The 21,609-nt window shown below is 34.9% G+C and overlaps 1 protein-coding gene across 5 annotated transcripts in view; it reads left to right on the plus strand.

Moving 5' to 3' along the window:
* The window catches only part of PTPN4 (protein tyrosine phosphatase non-receptor type 4), a 235,143-nt gene that overhangs the window by 135,102 nt on the left and 78,432 nt on the right, over nucleotides 1-21,609 (plus strand). For 4 of the 5 annotated variants that reach the window (XM_030916377.1, XM_030916380.1, XM_030916378.1 and 1 more), the window contains 6 exons: nucleotides 418-460; nucleotides 555-633; nucleotides 4,882-4,926; nucleotides 5,186-5,238; nucleotides 5,598-5,718; nucleotides 8,907-8,994. In XM_030916377.1, the coding sequence (XP_030772237.1) occupies nucleotides 418-460; nucleotides 555-633; nucleotides 4,882-4,926; nucleotides 5,186-5,238; nucleotides 5,598-5,718; nucleotides 8,907-8,994 (429 nt within the window). The remainder of the gene's footprint in view (nucleotides 1-417; nucleotides 461-554; nucleotides 634-4,881; nucleotides 4,927-5,185; nucleotides 5,239-5,597; nucleotides 5,719-8,906; nucleotides 8,995-21,609) is intronic. The other variant, XM_030916381.1, reaches the window with a different exon arrangement.

Consider the following 21,609-nt stretch of genomic DNA (forward strand, 5'->3'; position numbering starts at 1 on the left):
GTGTGTCTGTGTGTGTGTGTGTGTGTGTGTGTGTGTGTGTGTGTGAAGGGTAAAGAGAATTTTGAAAACTTGCTAGATTATTAAGAAATATAGTTAGATTAATGTGAATCACTTCAGGTTGCTGCAATTATTAACCATCTTTACTTTTGAAATAGAGGTTATTGCGCATTGTACAGTGTGATGGAAAAGTCAAATCAAAATCTTAGTATTAACACGAATACATTCACTAATTTCTAGCATAATTTTATTACATTTGATATGAAAAATATTGTCTGTAATGTAATGGTTATTGTCCTACCTGGGCCTATTCTGAAATGCAGCTTTAAGCATTAATCTCCAAATGGAACAGATTTGTAAGAATCAATATAGTAGTTCCCAAAGGAAAAAAGAAATCAATTTTATTTATTTATTTTTCAGAGGTGGCTGGATCCTAACAAACCAATAAGGAAGCAGCTAAAGAGTGAGCATACATATTTAACATTTTCCAAGTTTACTTTATAAAGATAAAGGATTAATATAGTCTGATTAATTAGAAATACTTTTATTAATTCTAGGAGGATCTCCTTACAATTTGAACTTTAGAGTCAAATTTTTTGTAAGTGACCCCAACAAGTTACAAGAAGAATATACAAGGTGGGTTTATGGAGCATATTTTTCTTGAAAATATCGTCAAAACTCTAATATAAAATTTTGAAATTAATTAGGCAAAAGGAAATTACTATGGTGTAATTCTGAGCTTTCCAGTCAGTACACAGAATAAGTTATGGTTGTTCCAAGATAATGTTTTCCTCCTTTATTGGATGGCTGGGAGAATGTAAGGGGATTTAGAACCTCAGGGCGAGCCAGTCCAGCCCCAAGCAGCCTCCTGAGCCATATAAATATTAAAAATGTCTACTTGTGAACACTGCTTAAGTGTGGCTATAATTAATTGAGGTCATCAAATGTTGCTGAAATTGTATTCAAAGGATGCTGTGTGGTGAGAAATGTTTGGGTTTTTTTCCCATGTGAAAGCATATTCTAGTATCTTTTTTTATTGGGGAGAACATAGAATTTATAAAATATATAACCATTATTTGCAAGTCAGTAGGTACCTTTTGTCCCCTATGTGTTTTTAATCTTTGATTCCAAAAAAGTATAACAGAGTTTATAAAGGATGTTGCAGAGAGTGCACTAGCATTTTGAGGCCTTTACATGCCCACTTGACTCTCCATTTTAAGTCTCAGCTTATGTTACTATCTAATTTTGTGGTCATTTTGACTTGACAGAGTATATACGTGAATGATCTAGATGAACATTTTGATAATGTTCTTGAATATAAGGTGAAATATTGAAGGTAGAAATGGAGAAATACCAACAGTGTGGTTACTGTCAGTATTAACCTGAATGACAACCTTGTGTGTTGCCTGAAAGACAGAATTAGTAATTAGTAATGATTTTTTTTAAAAGACCATTAAAAATTAGCATGTTATACTCTCTGTAAAATTCTCAGATATAAGAATATAGGCCAGTGACTACATTCAGAATTACTATATAAGATAGGTGTCAAATTTAAAAATCCATACCTAAAATTACCTTTAGATAGGATGTTAAATTTTAATGTATTGGTTATCATTTAGGATACTGTCTTGGAGTGGAGAAACAAAAGGATAAATTAAAGATACTTAATTAGCTGCAGCTGCCAGTTCTAAGGTGTTTGCAGAGTTTTCAATAGTAAACCAAGTGAGAAAAATTAGATTGAAATTCTAGAGATTTCTTTTCAGTGTGTTTTGGGGTGAGTGTGCAGGTATTCCTTTTTTTAACAATGGGAGTACTCAGTAATGTTGTCTCTGGATTATGTAATCCTAATGCTTGCAACTAATAGTAGAATCCAAGCTAATTCCTCTTGAAAAACAAAGTTGTGTTATATGTATACATCTTGGCTTAATATTGTAACCCTTAAAATATTGTGAGTTATAACCATGTTCGTAATGTACTTCACTTGAAAAACTGTCTTTGAATTTCTGAATGGAAGTAGAATGTGTTGATTCTTATATAGCCTGCGTTGAAAACATAATAAGGAAATAAATGTGTCTCTCTAATAAGTTGAAATAACTTCCTGAAGCAGAAGAAAGTAAAATCAAGTGTGATGGTAGTCAGGGAATTAATTTGTTCTCAGACCCTTTTGTAATGGAATGTTATGGAATCTTATAACTGGTATTATTTGGTAAAATGGGGTAAATGTCTAGTTTTTTTTTTTTTTAATTTTACTACCATAGTGTGTATCAGTGATTTTTCTACTCTGATTAGAAATTAGAATCATGTGGGGGAGCTTTAAACCATAATGATGTCTTGGTCACATCCCTAGATAATTCTGATTGAACAGGTCTTAGATGGGACCTGGGCATAGGTATGTACAAGTTCCCCCAAATGATTCTAATATGTAGCCAAGGCTACATATTAGTCAAAGCTTTAATGCTTGAGTAGTCTTAACGTGATAGTTGTGATTAGTAACAGTGTACCTTCTGCCACAGCTGCTAAGTTTTCAGAACTAGTTTAGACCCCAGGAAACAGGAAATCTGCTATACCTCCTTACCTTGAGATTTCAAGAATGTAAATATACATTCCCAATATGCAGATGAATCTGCTTAGTAATTCTTTCTCAGTTTTTAGCTATATGAAAGTTGATTCTGTTTGGTAGTGAGCCAAGAGGAGAAAATAAACTCTATGTAGTACTAAATTAATTTTTAAAATATCCTTTTAATTAGTGAATTAGTTTAGTTTAATTAGTAAAAAATATTCCTTTAATTTTGAAATAGTGGGCGGGGAGGGGGGCGGGGAAAGAATGGAGTCAAACAGGTTCCACAAGGTTAAACACTATTTAGTTTTAGCAGGTGCTAGCATCATTAGAATTGAATTTTTCCAATTCCTGAGATACACATGCTAGGCAAATTGATACTACTTTCTTTTTACAAATGTAGAAACTAAGGCTTAGCCACATTTTAACTAATTGGCCCAAGATCACAAGCTAGTTTTGCCTAGGACTTGAATTCTGGTTTCTGCTTTTAACAGTTAAGTTCTTGCCTCTTGGTTAAATGAGTATGTAAGTAAAATTTGGCAAGTATAGGCATTATTTATGTCAGATTTACAATATTATGGCAAGGATATACATGACCTTTAAATCCTGACTAAAGATTGTTTCTCACCAGGAAACTTTAACTTTGAATGATTTTTATTTTTATTTTTGGGACAGAGTCTTGCTCTGTCGCCCATGCTACAGTGCAGTGGCGCGATCTCAGCTCACTGCAAGCTCTGCCTCCCGGGTTCACGCCATTGTCCTACCTCAGTTTCCCGAGTGGCTGGGATTACAGATCCCCTTACCACACCCAGCAAATTTTTTTTTTTTTTTTGAGACGGAGGCTCACTCTGTGGCCCAGGCTGGAGTGCAGTGGCGCCATCTCGGCTCACTGCAAGCTCCGCCTCCCAGGCTCACACCATTCTCCTGCCTCAGCCTCCCGAGTAGCTGGGACTACAGGCGCCCGCCACCACGCCCGGCTAGTTTTTTTGTATTTTTAGTAGAGACGGGGTTTCACCGTATTGGCCAGGATGGTCTCGATCTCCTGACCTCGTGATCCGTCCGCCTTGGCCTCCCAAAGTGCTGGGATTACAGGCGTGAGCCACCGAGCCCGGCCCTTTTGTTTTTTTTGTTTTGTTTTGTTTTGTTTTTGTTTTTGTTTTAGTAGAGATGGGGTTTTACCGTGTTAGCCAGGATGGTCTGGATCTCCTGACCTTGTGATCCGCCCACTTTGGCCTCCCAAATAACTTTGAATTATTAAACCAAAACAGGCCTGATAGAAATATACTGTCTTGGATTGAGTAAATAGATTATATTTATAATATTATGCACTAAGCCTCACAAGAAATTATATATGAATCCAGGATATTTGTATTCTTTTTTTTTTTGTAATGAGTATCGGATTCTCTGAAAACCTCTTTGGTAATTTGAATATTGTAATGGAGCTCTTCAGTGACTTTAATCAGCCAAACTAGAATTTCTAATGACTTTTGACTCTTCGAATATGTACTTTTTTAGTTTAGTGAAATAAAAATCTTAAAGTTTCCTGGTTAAACATTTAAAACCACAAAGTTTGGTCGTCTGCCACCCCTATACAACACAGATGACTTTGCCCAAGTATTGATAAATCTTTGAGTGAATGGGTTACCCACTAGCAGAGACCAAAGGACAATGCTATCTTGTAAGCAACGACAGTAGGCTTGTTAAAGAAAACTTATGTTTTTGTTGGTTTCACAGGAAATTGAATACTTGACAGTTCTAACAATAATAGACAAAAGAGCTCTTTTTTCCCCCCCAATCAAAGAGAGACTTCTTAACTCAAATGGAAGTGTATAGGTGCTTTTCTGTAACAGGCAGCTTCCTGCCATCTGATGATAAAATGATCAAAACACTGGCCTGTACTTGTAGCTGACTTTCTGTCTCAGACCAGCAAAAATCTTGGCTGGTCTCTAGTGCATTGCTACTGTCAACTCTTCTATGTTTGTGATATGAGGTTTTCTATGCTTCCCACTTCTACTTTCTGCATATACCAACCCTCAGAATATTTCTCCCTCTGTCATGTAACTGTTTAAAATCTTGAGGGCTTCTATAATGGAAGCTAGTGGAAACAAGACATTTGAAGTACAAATTTCATACATCAAAGAATTTTAAAGATTTAGATTCATGAGCTTATGAAATCTTATTTTTAAACTACTTTACATGTTTTAATATGTAAATTATAAAAGCAAATATTTCAATATTTTTATTTGTTAATGTAAGTATATAGTTTCTTAGAATTGAAATTGTTGCAATTCTAGTAAATGCTATCCCTTTTTTTTTGTTTTGTTAAGGTACCAGTATTTTTTGCAAATTAAACAAGACATTCTTACTGGAAGGTGGGCTCTTTAAATTTCTTACAAATTTTTTGTAATGGACTTTAAAAATACTTTTAAAATCTGTATTAAGTAATTCATGGTCATTGCAAATAAATTATTTAAGAAGGTTACATGTAGTGTGAATTCTTTTCATCAGATAAGTTTATTTCTTAATAGTTAAATCACATGAAACTTCAAGTGTGATTGTTTAACAAATTATAGTACTTTTGAAATTACTATGTTTAACCTTCGGTTGTGTATTTTTGTTTTGTTTTATTAGATTACCCTGTCCTTCTAATACTGCTGCCCTTTTAGCTTCATTTGCTGTTCAGTGTAAGTATCAGCCCATTTTTAGGTCAAATAGCATATAACTTTGTGGTTTGTGTTGCTAGTACATTGGCTTTAATGTGGGAGTTCTGTAGATGTGTTACTATATAGAAAATAGTGACTGCAGTGGAAATGTAATTAAATCTCCAGTTAGTTAGCAATTACTATGATTTTTGAAAAAAAAAATTTCCTCTGAAATTGAGACCTATAAGAATGTTAAATGGATTGCTGTAGCTTGCTGAAGTGGTTGTATTAGAAACATAAGTATTTTACATCCAGAAATAGAATTAATGACATCACTGATTTGACTATAATAATTTAAATATTTGTTTATTAAAATATGAATATTTTCCTTTCATTATTAGCTGAACTTGGAGACTGCGATCAGTCAGAGAACTTGTCAGGCTACCTCTCAGATTATTCTTTCATTCCTAATCAACCTCAAGATTTTGAAAAAGAAATTGCAAAATTACATCAGCAACACATGTAAGAGTTTTTTGGTTTTTTATTTGATAAACTTCTTAATAGCATTCTTTCTAGAGAAATGTTTGAAATTACTTCTAATTTGATGACTGTATTTAATATAGAACAATTAATGTTACCTAAAATAATATTATTTTAAAGAAATATAGGTGATCTGTGCTAAAAAATGATTTCATAGACTATATGAGGCTCATTTTCATTTCTGTTAAGAGCCATTAAGCTATGTGTAAACAGACATTTATTTGCTATTGTGTAGTAGTCTAAGTAATTTTGGAATATAAATAGTATAGTCACAATGTAGAGATCCGTCTGCTTAGTAATTCTTTCTCAGTTTTTAGGTATAAAGGACTTGATTCTCCTTGGTAATGAGCCAAGAGGGGAAAAGGAACTCTATATAATACTAAATTAATTTTTAAAAAATATTTCTTTAAAAACAGTACAGATTGAACATCCTTAACCCAAGTTTGAAATTCAGAGAGCTCTAAAATTTGAAACTTTTTGAGCACAGACATTACACCACAAGTGGAAAATTCTGTACCTGATCTCATATAATGAGTTTCAGTCAAAATGTGGTCAAAACTTTGTTTCATACACGGAATTATTTTAAATATGATATAATATTACCTTCAGGCTATGTGTATAAATTGTATATGAAACATAAATTTCATGTTTAGACTTGGTTTCTATCCCAAGATACTGCATTATGTATATGTAAATATTTCAAACTTGAAAAAATCTGAAATCTGAAACACATGATCCCAAGCGTTTCAGAGAAGGGATACTTAACCTTATCAATATTCATTCATTAACAATATTCATTCAACTTTGATTCTTTTGCGTGAGTATAATTTTCTATATTTTTTCAAAAGAGATTTGTTGCCTTGAATAGAAAGTAATATTGTTTATTAGTTCAGAATTCAGTTGTGCTTCAATACAGGATTCTGAATACTCAGGGAAAAACTCAGGCAGTGTTGCATATTGGTAAGAGTCTGAACTAGAGAGCCAGACCGCCTGGTTTGAAATTCTGTAAGATTAGTTACTATCTTATAACCTTGGCCAGACTGCTTTATGCCTCTTCTTCTCTGTTTCCTTATGTAAACTGGGGATAGTAAAAGTATCTATCCATCTCTGGAGTTATTGTAGGTCTTAAATGAGTTGATATACATGAGGTTCTCATAACCATACATAGCACATTGTACACACTGAAGAAATGTTAGCTGTTACTATTATTCAGAAAACTTACTTTCTTTTGCTAATAACTCATGTGTCTAAAACAGAATAACAAACCATGGCCCATTGCCTATTTTTTTTTTTTTTTTTTTTTTTTTTTTGAGATGGAGTCTCGCTCTGTCGCCCAGGCTGGAGTGCAGTGGCACGATCTCAGCTCACTGCAATCTCCGCCTCCCGGGTTAATGCCGTTCTCCTGCCTCAGCCTCCCAAGTAGCTGGGACTACAGGTGCCCACTACCACGCCCAGCTAATTGTTTGTATTTTTAGTAGAGATGGGGTTTCACCGTATTAGCCAGGATGGTCTCCATCTCCTGACCTCATGATCCGCCTGCCTCGGCCTCCCAAAGTGCTGGGATTACAGGCATGAGCCACCGTACCCGGCCCCCATTGCCTATTTTTATATGGCCCACAGACTAAGATTGTATTATAGATTTTAAATGGTTGCAGAAAGTCAAAAGAAGAACAGCATTTTGTGGCATGTGAAATTTCATAAAATTCAGTATTCATGAATAAACACTTACTGGAACACAGATGCCCTCATTCATTTATATGTTGTCTGGCTGTTTTCGCACAATGGCCAAGCTAAATAGTTGCCACAGAGACCGTATGTCCTAAAAGCCTACAATATCTACTATCCAGCCCTTTGCAATAAAAGGTTTGCTGATTCCTGATCTAAAATAGACTAAGAGTAAGAGTTTTTAATAGACTGCCTAATGTGGTGAGGGGGCTATTTTAGTCTAAGTAAATTCCATTCATAGTGAAAGTTATACATACAGCATATCAGAATCAAGAGTTTGAAGATAAGCCAGATTTTTTAAATTTACCAATAATAAAAAGACTCTTAAGGAAAAGCTTATTGATTATATATTTCTGTTGATTATGTATTTCTGTTTGGTTTAAGTACATGATTTATCAGATCTTTAAATGAAGAAAAATAGAATTATCCACTTTAACTGGAGGGAGTATATATTTAATTTTATAGAAATTTGAAATGTGCTGCTTGTTTTGTGTATTAGCGGGCTGTTGGCTCCCTTTTCTAGTAACATTAGTGAATAGAAAGTTTGTATCTTTGTTTTTGTAATTTGCTGCTTTTGCTATGCTGTAGTCTGATAATAACAGATAATAACTAAGGTTGTTAAAACTATATGTGAAATAGGAGTAAATCTATTTTTAAAGGCCTTATATATAGAGCAGTGGTTCTTCAACTTGTGTTTATAAGAATCACTTGGGATTCTTTTTAAATATAAACAGTTTTGACCTCATCCTTTCTAAATCAGACTCTACAGAATAGTCTTCTTAAACCATCTGTGATGAAAGATGGTTTCTTCCCTCCAGCTGTCATTATTGTATTATTTATGTTTTGTAAAATATAATAAAAATTAATTACTAGAAAAGTAAAGTGGAGAAAGCAAACAAAGATGTAAAAAATACAAGTCCTCGTTTGTTTGTTTTTTTGTTTTGTTTTTTACTGTTAGATTTAACAGATATTACCCTGCCAGATTGCTATACAAGCCTCCAACACTCAGGTTCCATCCTGTGAATCAACCTCTGACTGTGCACCACACTCTGAGAAGCACTGCCCTGGAGGTTGGCTTAGAATCTGCAAGTTTAAGAGATACCCTGTGTGGTTTAAATGCAGATATTGTGTATGAACGAAATATTGAGAAATACTGCTTTTAAGTTATATCTAAAAGTGAGGGGCTTTGTTATAGTCATCCATATAAATAGTAAGGAGCTTTAAAAACTTGGTGTATATTTGTATTTCTAGAAAATAAGAAAGTATTCTGGAAAATAATAATTTGGGTTACTGAAAATGTGCCCTCCAGGTAAGTTAGAGGAGTAGTCCTGCATGGTGTTTTGTAGATTTAAGACTGCTCAGTTTTTTCAGATAAATAGCCTTTTTCTAATTTAGCCGTATTTGATTGATTGATTGATCCAATTTTTAACTTGATGTCTTTATAGAGGCTTATCTCCTGCAGAAGCAGAATTTAATTACCTAAACACAGCACGTACCTTAGAACTCTATGGAGTTGAATTCCACTATGCAAGGGTAAGTGAAGAAAACTTACTTCGATGTTGTTGAGTTAGGCTCCGTTACTCAGTATAACATTTTTTAAGATTAGATAACAAATGGAATAAGTTATGATTGCTGCTGACATAGCTGCACTGAAAATTTCCTCTGAATTTAAGTATTTTCACAATAACTTAAGATTCAGTTCCTGAATGCGAAGGATGGTTAATGTGGATTCTTCTTGTTATTGTTCTTCAAGATAGTGTTTTATATGTAAAGATAATTTTTACAGACCATAAGATATAGTACCTTTAGAATATTTATTTTAAAATATAATTGTTAAGCTATAGGAAAAGTGGCTTTTGTATACTTTTATAATAATGATCATTAAAAATATTCTCACATCACTGAGGCCTGTATTAATGCACTTACTTCATTTAATATCTCTATTATGAGTTTTTATTTATAAAGCACAACATGGAGCATATTAACATATTTTTATCTCCCCGCCATCTCTGTATTGAAGTGGAATTTATAGTCACTGGCTTTTTCTGTGTTACACTGTATAACTTCTTTTCGCTTGTGTCAAACATTGCTGCCTTTGAAAAACTGGTAACCTCCTGGCGTAAGCATATTTATGAGTGTCTATCCCGTATTTGTGTGTTTCCTCATGTTTTTCTTGAGTTCTTTATCAAAAGTACTTGGAGTACAGCTATTCTGTACTCAGTGAAAAGTGGAATTATAATCATCAGTTGAGTTGCTGATAGTGTTTATCTTCTCTTGGGAATAAATAGTTGAGCCTAAAAAGAATATCAGCCTGAAAGGGAATTCAGAGACAATATTTTTCTTAGATAATTATTTTCAATCATTTTAATATGCAGACACAGGTACACAGATAGTTGTTTAAGTACTCGAAGTTCTACTTCATGTAATGGTTTTATCCTTTAGGACCTTTCCTGACCATATTCTGGGAGAGGAACATCAGTTCTTATGTTTCACAAAGCTTATGTCAATCTTTCCTTTAAAAGACCAGATGAGTTGCTTTCCTCAAATGATTTTATCTTGCAATTCTGAGTTTTACTTGGAAATCTTTTTGTCTGATTCCATTTAAAATGTGTCTCTTAGAAACTTTCAGCTTTCTTTTTTTTCCCCCTTCAACTTTTATTTTAAGTTCAACTTTCTGCTTTCTTTAAAATATGCCCCTTTACCGTCCTTCCTTATTTAGGGCCTATATCTTTTGAACATGATTCTTAAAAATGTAATGTACTGGTCAGTATTTGTGTCACTAGTTTTTTTTTTTTAATAATAAAGTTTAAAACAGATGGAACTTTAAATATGTGAATTAAACCATGGTTAAAAATAAAAAGGGGCTGGGCATAATGTGTCATGCCTATAATCCCAACACCTTGGGACAGCAAGGCAGGAGGATTGCGTGAGCCCAGGTGTTCAAGACCAGCCTGGGAAACATAATGAGATCTCAGCTCTACACATTTAAAAAATAAGCTAGGCATAGTGGTGCATGCCTGAAGTCGCAGCTACTCAAGAGTTGAGGCAGGAGGATCAGCTGAGCCGAGGAGTCTAAGCCTTCTGTAAGCTACGATCATGTGACTTCACTCCAGCCTGAGTGACAGCAAGATCCTGTCCTTTCTTGTTGTATTATTATAGTTTTGGGTGTTACATTTATGTCTGCAATTGTCTTGAGTTGATTTTTGCATGTGGTAAGAGCTAGGCGTCCAGCTTCCTTCTTCGTATGTGGCTATCCAATTTTCTCAGAACCATTTATTGAAGAGGATGTCCTGGCCGGGCGCGGTGGCTCAAGCCTGTAATCCCAGCACTTTGGGAGGCCGAGGCAGGCGGATCACGAGGTCAGGAGATCGAGACCATCCTGGCTAACATGGTGAAACCCCGTCTCTACTAAAAAAATACAAAAAAAAAAAAAACTAGCCGGGCGAGGTGGCGGGCGCCTGTAGTCCCAGCTACTCGGGAGGCTGAGGCAGGAGAATGGCGTAAACCCGGGAGGCGGAGTTTGCAGTGAGCTGAGATCTGGCCACTGCACTCCAGCCTGGGTGACAGAGCGAGACTCCTTCTCAAAAAAAAAAAAAAAAAAAAAAAAAAAAAAAAAAAAAAAAAAAAAAAGAAGAGGATGTCCTTTCCCCAGTGTAAGTTCTTGTTGACTTTGTTGAAGATCAATTGGCTGTAAATATTTGGCTTTGTAAGTTCTTGTTGACTTTGTTGAAGATCAGTTAGCTGTAAATATTTGGCTTTGTTTCTGGGTTCTCTAGTCTGTCCTATTGGTCTTTGTGTATGTTTTTACATCAGTACCATGCAGTTTTGGTTACTGTAGCCTTGTAACACATTTTGACATCAGGTAATTTGATGCTTTGTTCTTTTTGCTCTGGATTGCTTTGGTTATTTGGGCTCTTAATTCTATGAAGAACAGTGTTGGTATTTTGATAGGGATTGCACTGGATCTGTAGAGTGCTTTGGCAATATGGTCATTTTAACAATATTAGTTCTTCAGATCCAAGGGCATGGGATTTTTTTGTTTGTGTCATCTTAAATTTTTCATCAGCGTTTTTGTAGTTTTCCTTGTAGAGATCATTCACCTTCTTGGTTAAATTTATTCCTAGGTATTTTTTGTAGCTATTGTAAATGGGATTGCCTTCTTGATTTCTTTCTCAACTAGATCATTATTGATGTATAGAAGTGCTGCTGGTTTTTATGTGTTGATTTTTACTGAATTTATTTATGAAATCTAAGCATTTTTGGTGGAGTCTTTAGGTTTTTTTAGATACAAGATCATATCATCAGCAAAAAGAGGTCATTTGACTTCCTCTTTCCCAATTTGGATACCTTTTCCTTCTTTCTCTTGCCTGAGTGCTCTGGCTAGGACTTCCAGTAGTATGTGGAATAAGAGTGTGAAAGTGGGCATCCTTGTCTTTTTCTAGTTCTTAGGGGGAACAGTTTCAACTTTTCTGTATTCAGTATGATGTTGATTTTGGGTTTGTCGTATATGGCTTTTATTATTTTGAGGTATGTTCCTTCTGTGCGTTTGTTGAGATGTTGAAGTTTTTCAAATGCTTTTACAATGTCTTTTGAGATGGTCATATGGTTTTTATTCTTCATTATCTTCTTGTGATATATCATGTTTACTAATTTGTGTGTGTTGAATCATCCTTACATTCCTGATATAATGTGTCTTTTCTGATTGTGGTGTGTTATCTTTCTAACATGCTGTTGGATTTGGTTTGCTAGTACTTTGTTGAAGATGTTGGTGTCTTTGTTCATCAGGGATATTGGCCTGTAGTTTTCTTTTTTCTAGTTTTTGCATCCTTGCCTGGTTTTAGTCTGATACTAATGCTGACCTTATAGAATGAGTTAGGAGAATTCCCTCCTCTTCAATTTTTTTTGGAATAGTTTCAGGGATGTTATTACTTCTTTGTGTGTTTGGTAAAATTCAACTTGGAATCCATTTGTTCCTGGGCATTTCTGTGTTAGGAGACTTTCTTTACTGATTTCAATCTCACTACACATTATTGGTCTCTTCAGGTTTTCTATTTCTTCTTGATTCAGTCTTGGTAGGTTATATGTTTCCACGAATTCATTTCCTCTAGGTTTCCCAGCTTGTAGTTGTTCATGATAGTCTCTGATGATCTTTTCTATTTCTGTAGTATCAGTTGCAATGTCTCCTTTTCATTTCTGATTTTACTTATTTGGATATTCTGCCTTCTTGGTTAGTCTAGCAGTTTATTAATTTTGTTTGTCTTTTTGAAGAACCAACTTTTTGTTTCATTTATCCTTCATATTTTTTATGGTCACTATTTCATTTATTTCTGCTCTGATCTTTGTTATTTCTGTTCTACTAATTTTAGGTTTGTTTTGTTCTTGCTATTCCAGGTTTTTGAGATGCATTGTTAGACTGTTAACTTGTAGTCTTTCTCCTTTTCTTGTGTAGGCATTTATTGCTGTAAACTTCCCTCTTATCAGTGCCTTTGGTGTATCCCACAGGTTTTGGTATGTTGTATTTCCATTTTCATTTGTTTCAAAGAATTTTTTTATTTCCATCTTAATTTCTTAATTGACCCAATGGTCGTTTAGAAGCATGTTGTTTAACTGATTTGTTGAGACTTGTTTTGTGACCAAACATATGGCCTATCTTGGAAGATGTTCCATGTGCTTATGAAAATAATGCATATTCTGCATTGTTCAGTAGAATATTCTCTAAGTGTCTGGTCCATTTGATCTAATGTTAAGTTTAAGTCCAGTGTTTCTTTATTTTCTTTCTAGATCTGTCTCATGCTGAGAGTGAGGTGTGAGTCCCCCACTATTATTGTATTACAGTCTATATCTCTCTTTAGATCTAGTAGTATTTGTTTTATGAATCTGGGTACTCCAATGTTTGGTGCGTATATATTTGGACTAGTTATGTCCTCTTAACTGGGTTGATCTCTTTATCATTATATAATGACCTTCTTTGTCTTTTTTTTTTTTTTAACTGTTCTTGAATTAATTAAAATCTGTTTTATCTGATATAAGTTTGGGTACTCGTAACTTTCGGTTTTCGTTTGTGTGGAGAATTTTTTTCCATCCCTCTATTTTCGGTCTATATGTGTTTTTAATGAAAAACTGAGTTTCTTTTAAGCAACATATAGTTGAATTATGTATTTTAATCCATTCAGCCATTTTGTATCTTTTAAGAGGAGAATTTCATCTATTTACATTCAAAGTTGTTGGTATATGAGGTTTTGTTCTTTTCATATGGTTGTTTTCTAGTTATTATATGTATTCTGTGTTTCTTTCTTTTTCTCTTATAGTTTATTGTTTTGATGGGTTTCTGTAGTGATACTGTTTGAGTCCTTTCTCTTCCTCCTTTGTATTTCTTTACCCATTAAGTTTTATACTTTTGTATATTTTCATGATGGTAAATGTCATCATTTCACTTCCAAGTTTAGGACTCCCTTGAGCATATCTTGTAGAACTGATCTAGTGGTATAGAATTCCCACAGGATTTGTTTGTCCGTGAATGATTTCATTTCCCTTTCATTTATAAGTGATAATTTTGATAGATATTGTATTCTTGAGTGGCAGGTTTTTTCTTTCAGCACTTTCAATATATCATTCCATTGTCTTCTGGCCTGTAAAGTTTCTGCTGAGAAATTCACTGTTAGACTGGTGGGGTTTTCTTTGTAGGTGATGAGACACTTTTGCTACTTTTAGGATTTGCTCCTGAAGTTTGACTTTAGACAGTCTGATTATAATGGTGCCATGGAGAACACCTCTTTACGTTATATCTGCTTGGAGATCATTGAGCTTCCTGTATCTGAATGTCTAATCCTTTCTTTGTTTCTTTGCCCTTGGGGATACAAATAATATGTAAATTTGGTCACCTTATCTTGCCTCAAATTTCAGGAAGGTTTTGCTCATTCTTTTTTCATCTCTTTTCTTTAATTTTGTTTGACTGGATTATTCTGAAAGACTTGTCTTCAAGTTCCAAGTTTCATTCTTTGGACTGATGTAGTCTGTTGTTGAAGTTTTCAAATGTATTTTGAATTTTTTTTCAGTGAATTCTCCAGTTTCAGATTTTTTTTTTTTTTTTTGGGGGGGGCGGGGGGGACAGAGTCTTGCTCTGTTGCCCAGCTTGGAATGCAGTGGTGTGATCTCAGCTCACTGCTACCTCCACCTCCCAGATTCAAGCGATTCTCATGCCTCAGCCTCCCGAGTAGCTGGAATTACTGGCACACGCTACCATGCCTGGTTAATTTTTGTATTTTTAGTAGAGAGGGGGTTTCACCACGTTGGACAGGCTGGTCTCCAACTCCTGACCTCAGGTGATCCACCCACCTTGGCCTCTCAAAGAGCTGGGATTACAAGCATGAACCAGCTTCAGAATTTTTATTAGGTTCTTTAAAAAAATATCTCTTTGGTAAATTTCTCATTCATACCCTGAATAGCTTTCCTGACTTATTTGTATTGTTTTTCAGAATTCTCTTGTGTCTCACTGAGCTTTAAAGTTAACAATTTGAATTACTTATTTCATGCTGGGATTTTGAAATTTTCTTTTTGATTAAGATCTGTTGCTGGAGAATTATTGTATTCCTTTGGAGATACTGTATTTTCTTGCTATTTCATGTTTCCTATGTGCTTACATTGTATCTGTGCATCTGATGCAATAGTTGCTGCTTCTTATATTTGAATTTGCTTTTGTAGGGGAGGACTTTTTCCTGAAAATTTATCTATGGTTTGGGTTGAGTAGGGTCCATAGACTTCGATTCTGGCTGCATGCAGTAATATGGTCTCATTTATAGACATCGTATATATAGCAGTGAGTAAAGTAGATAAAATTCAACCCTCCCAAAGCTTGCATTCTGGGGAGCAAGAAACAAAACTCTAAATGAACAATTATGGGTATATCAGAGTATGTACTGTTTGATTCCATTGAGGTTCAGTAACTGGCAAAATACCAATCTTTATTGATAGAAGTCAGAATAGCGGTCAATTCTGAAGGAATGTTTATTAACTGGGAGACTCATGAGGGAGCTTTCTGGGTTTTTCAAAATGTTCTATATATTAGTTTGTGATGGTTATGTTGGAGTGTAAATAAGAACATGTATGTATGTGTGTAAAATTTTGAGTTGTACATTTAAGAATTGTGCATTTTACTATGTAGTACTTCGGTTCTTTTAAAAAATTAAGTAGGTAATATGTCAGATATTGATAGATGCTATGAAGAAAAGTTAAGCTGAGAATGGGGAATTAAACAAATGAGGTATCAGGGAAGGTCTCACTGAGAAGGTAAACAGATCTGAAAGAGCCATGTAAACATCTGGGAGGATATTATTCTAAGCAGAGGAAAGAGCAGTGAAATAGTATATATAGCAGTTCAAATAATAGCTAAGAGTTGAGTATGGCTTGTGTAGTGCGAGCAAGGAGAGGAGAGTATTAGGAGACGAGATCTAAGCAGACAAGAACTTTATAAGCCTTTTTTTTCTTTCTTTCTTTCTTTTGAGGCAGAGTCTTGCTCTGTCATCCAGGTTGCAGTGCATTGGTGCCATCTCAGCTCACTGCAGCCTTGGTCTCTCGGGCTCAAGTGACCCACCCACCTCAGCCTTCCACGTAGCTGGGACCACAGGCACATGTCACCATGCTGGCTGAATTTTTTTTTTTTAAGTGGAGATGGAATCTTGCTATGTTGCTCAGGCTGGTCTCAAACTTCTCAGCTCAAGCAATCTTACCTGCCTTGGCCTCCCAAAGTGCTGGGACTGCAGACATGAGCCACCACATCTTTATAAAACATTTTAAGGACTTTGGCTTTTAATTATAATCAAAACCATTAGAGAGTTTTGAAGCAATAAAAGACTTGTTGTGATTTACGTTTTTAAAATATAACAATGACTTTTGTTTTGAGAGTATACTGTAAGATACTAAGGGAAGACACTGTTATAGTGATCCTGGTGAAAGGTAATAGTTCCTATAGTATTGGGGTGGTGGACAGTAATCAGATTTTGAATATATTTTGAATATGGAAGTGACAGCTTTTACTGATGTGTACTGGCTATGGGTGTGAGGAAAAAAAGGATTTGATAATTATTTCAAAGCTTTTGGCCTGAACTTTTACTAAGTTGGGAAAGACCTGGGAGAAGCAGGTTTAGTAGGAGTGTAAGTCAAGAATTTATCTTGGGATATATTAAATTTGAAGAGACATAAATCCTCATGAAAGAGGGCTAGGCATTTCAATTTACGGACCTGGAGGTGAGAGGAAAAGTCTGGACTAGAAATAATACATTTGGGAATTGTTAGCTTATAGTTAATAGTTAAAATCATGAGATGAGAGCACTGAGGGAGTAAATTTAGTAGGTATTGAAGAGAATAGGTCCTCAAAGTTGGAACACTTCAATGTTTAGAATTTGAAGAGATGAAGAAGAACCAGGAAAGGAGACCAAGAAGGAGCAGCCATTCAGAAAGGAGAGCCTTTCTTTCTATCAAAGACACAAATATGTGTCTCTGAAGCCAAGTAAATCAGGAGCAGTCAGCTTTGTTGGATGATGCTGTTAGGTCAAATAAAATAAGGACAGAGAACTGGATTAGAAAAGTGGAGATCACTGGTGACTTTTCAGGAGCAGTTTTGGAGGTGCAGTGATGGCCAAAGAGTGATGAGAGAATACCAAAAAAAAAAACTGAGAACAGTAATTTTGAGGGCTTTTGCTCCACAGGACACAGATAATAATAACAGGAAACACCTATATAGCATTTACTACGTCCCAGCCATCCTTCTTAGGGCTTTATATGTATTAATCCAATTTAATCCTTACAACAGCCTTGTGAGACAGGAGTATTATTATCTCCACTTTACCGATGAGGGAAATGAGACACGGAAAAGTTAAGTAACATGGCCATATAATCCCTATTTCTGTATTAAGAGCCAGTTTATAACTTCTTTCCAAAACCTCATTTTTAACCTGAATGTATTTGAAGACTTTTTGACAGATCCATTAAAATGATCAAATAATTTACAAATGTAATCTCTTGGCACAGAGAAAGGAACTCTTTTCTCAGATTGGAGCTATACATATGACTTTATCCATATCACTCTACTGTAATCAAATCACATAGTGGTTTTCCACAATTCTGATGTGTGCTTTCACTCATTGTGACATAGCATCATTTTATTTTTAGTCAGCCATCTTTCTGTATCAGGCATCTTTGTGAAAGCATAAATAGGTCACTAATTGTTTTCATTTTCACTGAATAATTTGTTTGCATTCTCATACTCCATTAGGCCTATGTAAAGCATACAAACATTTTTTTCATCATTAATGAATGTATAAGCCTTTATGTCTAACTACATTAAAAATAGGCATGAAAATTTTGAACAAATGATATATTGGAAAAGAACATAACTGCTACAGGATAAAGGAAAATAATTTCAACATATGTTACAGAGAATTTTTTAATATTCATGTTTTATAAAGAGTTCCCCAAAGGAATAATTTTTTTAAACTTGTGAGTAGAAACATATGGCATACAAATATAATAAACATTTCACAGGAGAAATATAGGTGACCAATATTATGTACTTGTCACTAATAATGAAAACCAGGAGATACCAATTTTATCGGATTAGCAAAAGTTCAAAGGTTTAAAAATATCCATTTTTTTGTCTGAGTATGGTAAAGTGGACACTCTAATACATTCTTGAAATATAAATTTGTACAAACCTTTTGGGGGGCAGATATTAATATGAATATAATCTTTGCTCACTTCCATTACCGAAACTCCATTCTTTAAAATATTTATAGATGTGTTAGAAAAGGTTGTGTAAAGATATAGGACACCAAAGTGTTAGTAGTGGTTATCTCTGGGAATGAGGGAGGGAGGCAGGGAAGGTGACAGGGGAAGTCTTTGACTTCTTATTTGATATTTGCAATTGTTATATATTGTTTTGAAATTGTTTTATAATTAAAAGTAATTAAGAAAATTAACAGCTGTCTCCACCACTTAAAATTAATGTTGTTCTTATGTACATCATAATATTGAGTGGGTTTGGGTTATTGTACTATTAACATGTGATAATAGAGAGGTCAGAATATTTAAGTACCCTAGGTAATTAGTTTGTGTATAGTATAGTAGTCTCCAAAGAAAGGAGGGGATGTTGGGAGGCGGAGGTGGGTGGATCACCTGAGGTCAGGAGTTTGAGACCAGCCTGGCCAACATGGCGAAACCCCATCTCTAAAAGTACAAAAATTAGCCGGGGGTGGTGGTGGGCACCTGTAATCCCAGCTACTCAGGAGGCTGAGGCAGGAGAATTGCTTGAACCTGGGAGTGGAGGTTACAGTGAGCCGAGATCGCACCACTGCACTGCAGGCTGGGCGACAAGAGCGAGACTCTGTCTCAAGAAATAAAGGAGGGGATGGCAGTCTATACATCACAAGAGAAAGTGAAATGAACAATTAGGGTATGTGCAGAACATGTTAGAACATCTATTCATATTCAGTTTAAATATCATTTTTTCCTGCTCTTTTTAAACATACGGTTGTAAAATAAAACACAGATAGGTATGTATATCTTACTGAATTACTGTAAGGCAGACATCCTTGTAACTACCACCCAGTTCAAGTGGTAGAATGTTGCCAGCTACTCCGGAAACCTTTTCCCAATAAGAGCTCCTTCCTACATAGTATTTTTTTTTAAAATAATTTTTATTATCCAAGTGTGCCTTGCTAGAAACTGTAGCTTGATCTTGCTGTTTGGTGTATTTTGTTTGACTCACGGTAACTAAGACCTCTCTTTTTAATCTACAGGTTGTTGCTTCTTCTCTTGTGCTTAGAATTTACCTGTAAAGCACTGGATTATTTTACCTGTAGTTTCTTACAGTCTGGATTTTACTTGATCACATATTCATAATATAATTCAACATGATTTGCTGTCCTCTCTATCTCCTGCAGATTGGCAGCTTGATCTAGCAGCATGTTCAGATTCAAGATTAATCTCTGTTACGTTCTTTTTTCAGGCAGTGCATAATGCCTGGGTTTTGCTCTTATTCTGTGCTAGCAGCCATTTATGCTGGATGCCTAGATCCATTAATTTATTGGAAGCTGCAAAATGGAGATATCCTAATATATTTTTGTTTTTTATTTGCTGGAATGATTTTATAAGGGGTCCTTTTCTTTCTTTTACTGTTCAGTTACCCAGTGGTATAGTTCATATAGACAATGCATGGAAAAGAATGTTTGATTCTTTCCTTTATTTACCTGGTTTTCAAGGTAATGAATATGAAGCGGTAGATTAGATATTACTGATAAGATTTAATACAGTATAGTTATTCTCCGTATTGAAGCTCAAATTAGCCCATCTTTGGTTACCAGTGGAGGTGGTCTTCTTTTGGCTCGTAAGTCTTTTTTTTTTTTTTTTTTTTGAAACAGGGTCTTACTCTGTCACCCAGGCTGAAGTATAGTGGGGCAATGTCGGCTCACTGCAACCTCTGCCTCCTGGGTTCAAGTGATTCTCCCACCTCAGCCTCTTAAATAGCTAAAGGTGCACACGACCACACCCAGCTAATTTTTGTTTTTGTTTGTTTGTTTGTTTTTGATAGAGATGGAGTTTCACCATGTTGACCAGGCTGGTCTCAAAATCCTGACTTCAAGTGATCCGCCTGCCTCAGCCTCTCAAAGTGCTGGGATTACAGGCATGAACCACCGCACCCAGCCTCCTAAGTCCTTTTGACATGATCTTGGTCTAGTCTTTGATAGCTTTTATGCTATCTAGTATTTTTAAGATGTTTTGCCACAGACATGAAATGAGCCATTTCTCCAAGAAGCCCTTTTAATGGAAAATGATATTTCAAAAATCTCAGTGTGGGTGCTAAGGATGGTTATTCCTACTGGGTTGGTCACTATTTCTAGGCTTTTTAAGTGAACAGAGTTGGGAATTTATACTAGTTTCTATATCTATATTGAGATACACAGAATGTTTTGGTACTTAGAGCTCAAGGAATTCTACAGTTCACATATCCTATAATTATTTATTTGCTTCATGCTATCCTGTAATTAAAAGTAGTACTTATAATTACCATATCAGTTATTACTAGAACAATGAAAATTTTTAACTTTTAAAATTTGTATCTCCCTTTTTCTTTTTTCATAGTTGCTCTGAATTTACATTTTCAAATCATATAGCCACTGCATATTATAAATTCTCCCCTTTAATTATCATTTAATCTTAGTTCCAAAGGTAACTACATAGTTAAAGCTCATCAGAAATCTTTATAATCTGATTTTATATCAAACATTCTCTAGTAATATGACTGGCTAAGTGTAAGCATAAAATTACCATCAGAAATCAAATAACGTATTTGAGAAGTAGGCTCTTTGGAGGAGTGTGAAATGATATAATTGTTCATTGATGTTCCAAGTACGATCCATGGAGTAAATTGTAGTTGGTCCATGAAGAGACACATACAGAAATTAAGTGTAAGATTTAGCTGCTTTTATAGCAGTCTGACATAAAGCATGTTAGTGTGATTTGCAAAAGCATCAGTAGCTGACAGATTGGAAACTTAAACAACAAAAACAGAAAACATAACTGGTCCTTTTCTACATGTAGTTGGAAAGACACTGTTATGAACAATATCAGCCCTTATCTCTACAATAATTAGGTCTTTCAGATATGCGGTTTAAGAAACAGATAAATATGAGAGAAATATGTAGATGTGGGCTAATAAAGTTTTTACTGAGAAGATGGATGTAATCTAGACTTTGGTTTGGTTTGGCTTGATTTGGCAGGAAGATACGAACAGAGATATGAGAACAGGTTTAACACGGAGTTGTGGGCACACAAAACACGTCATAAAAATGACCTAGCTAGAGTAGAAGATTTTTACCAGTTAGGAAGGAGAGATTAAATGGGAATGGTTGTATAAAGGCCTTGGATCCCAAGCTGAACAGCTAAGACATTTTCATACAGACAATAATAGGGAACCATTCATGCCGCAAAAGAGTACAACGTACTTCTTTCTATGCCTAAGAATCCAATAAATAGTTCTAGTGAATAATTTATTTATTAAATGTATAGTATAGTATTAATAGGTGATATGAAGAAAAGCAAAATAAGATATTTTAAATTAAGATGATCAAAGTGTATTTTTCTAGACATTGGAAT

The sequence above is a fragment of the Rhinopithecus roxellana genome, chromosome 14 (assembly GCF_007565055.1).
Source record: "Rhinopithecus roxellana isolate Shanxi Qingling chromosome 14, ASM756505v1, whole genome shotgun sequence".
Lineage (NCBI taxonomy): Eukaryota > Metazoa > Chordata > Mammalia > Primates > Cercopithecidae > Rhinopithecus > Rhinopithecus roxellana.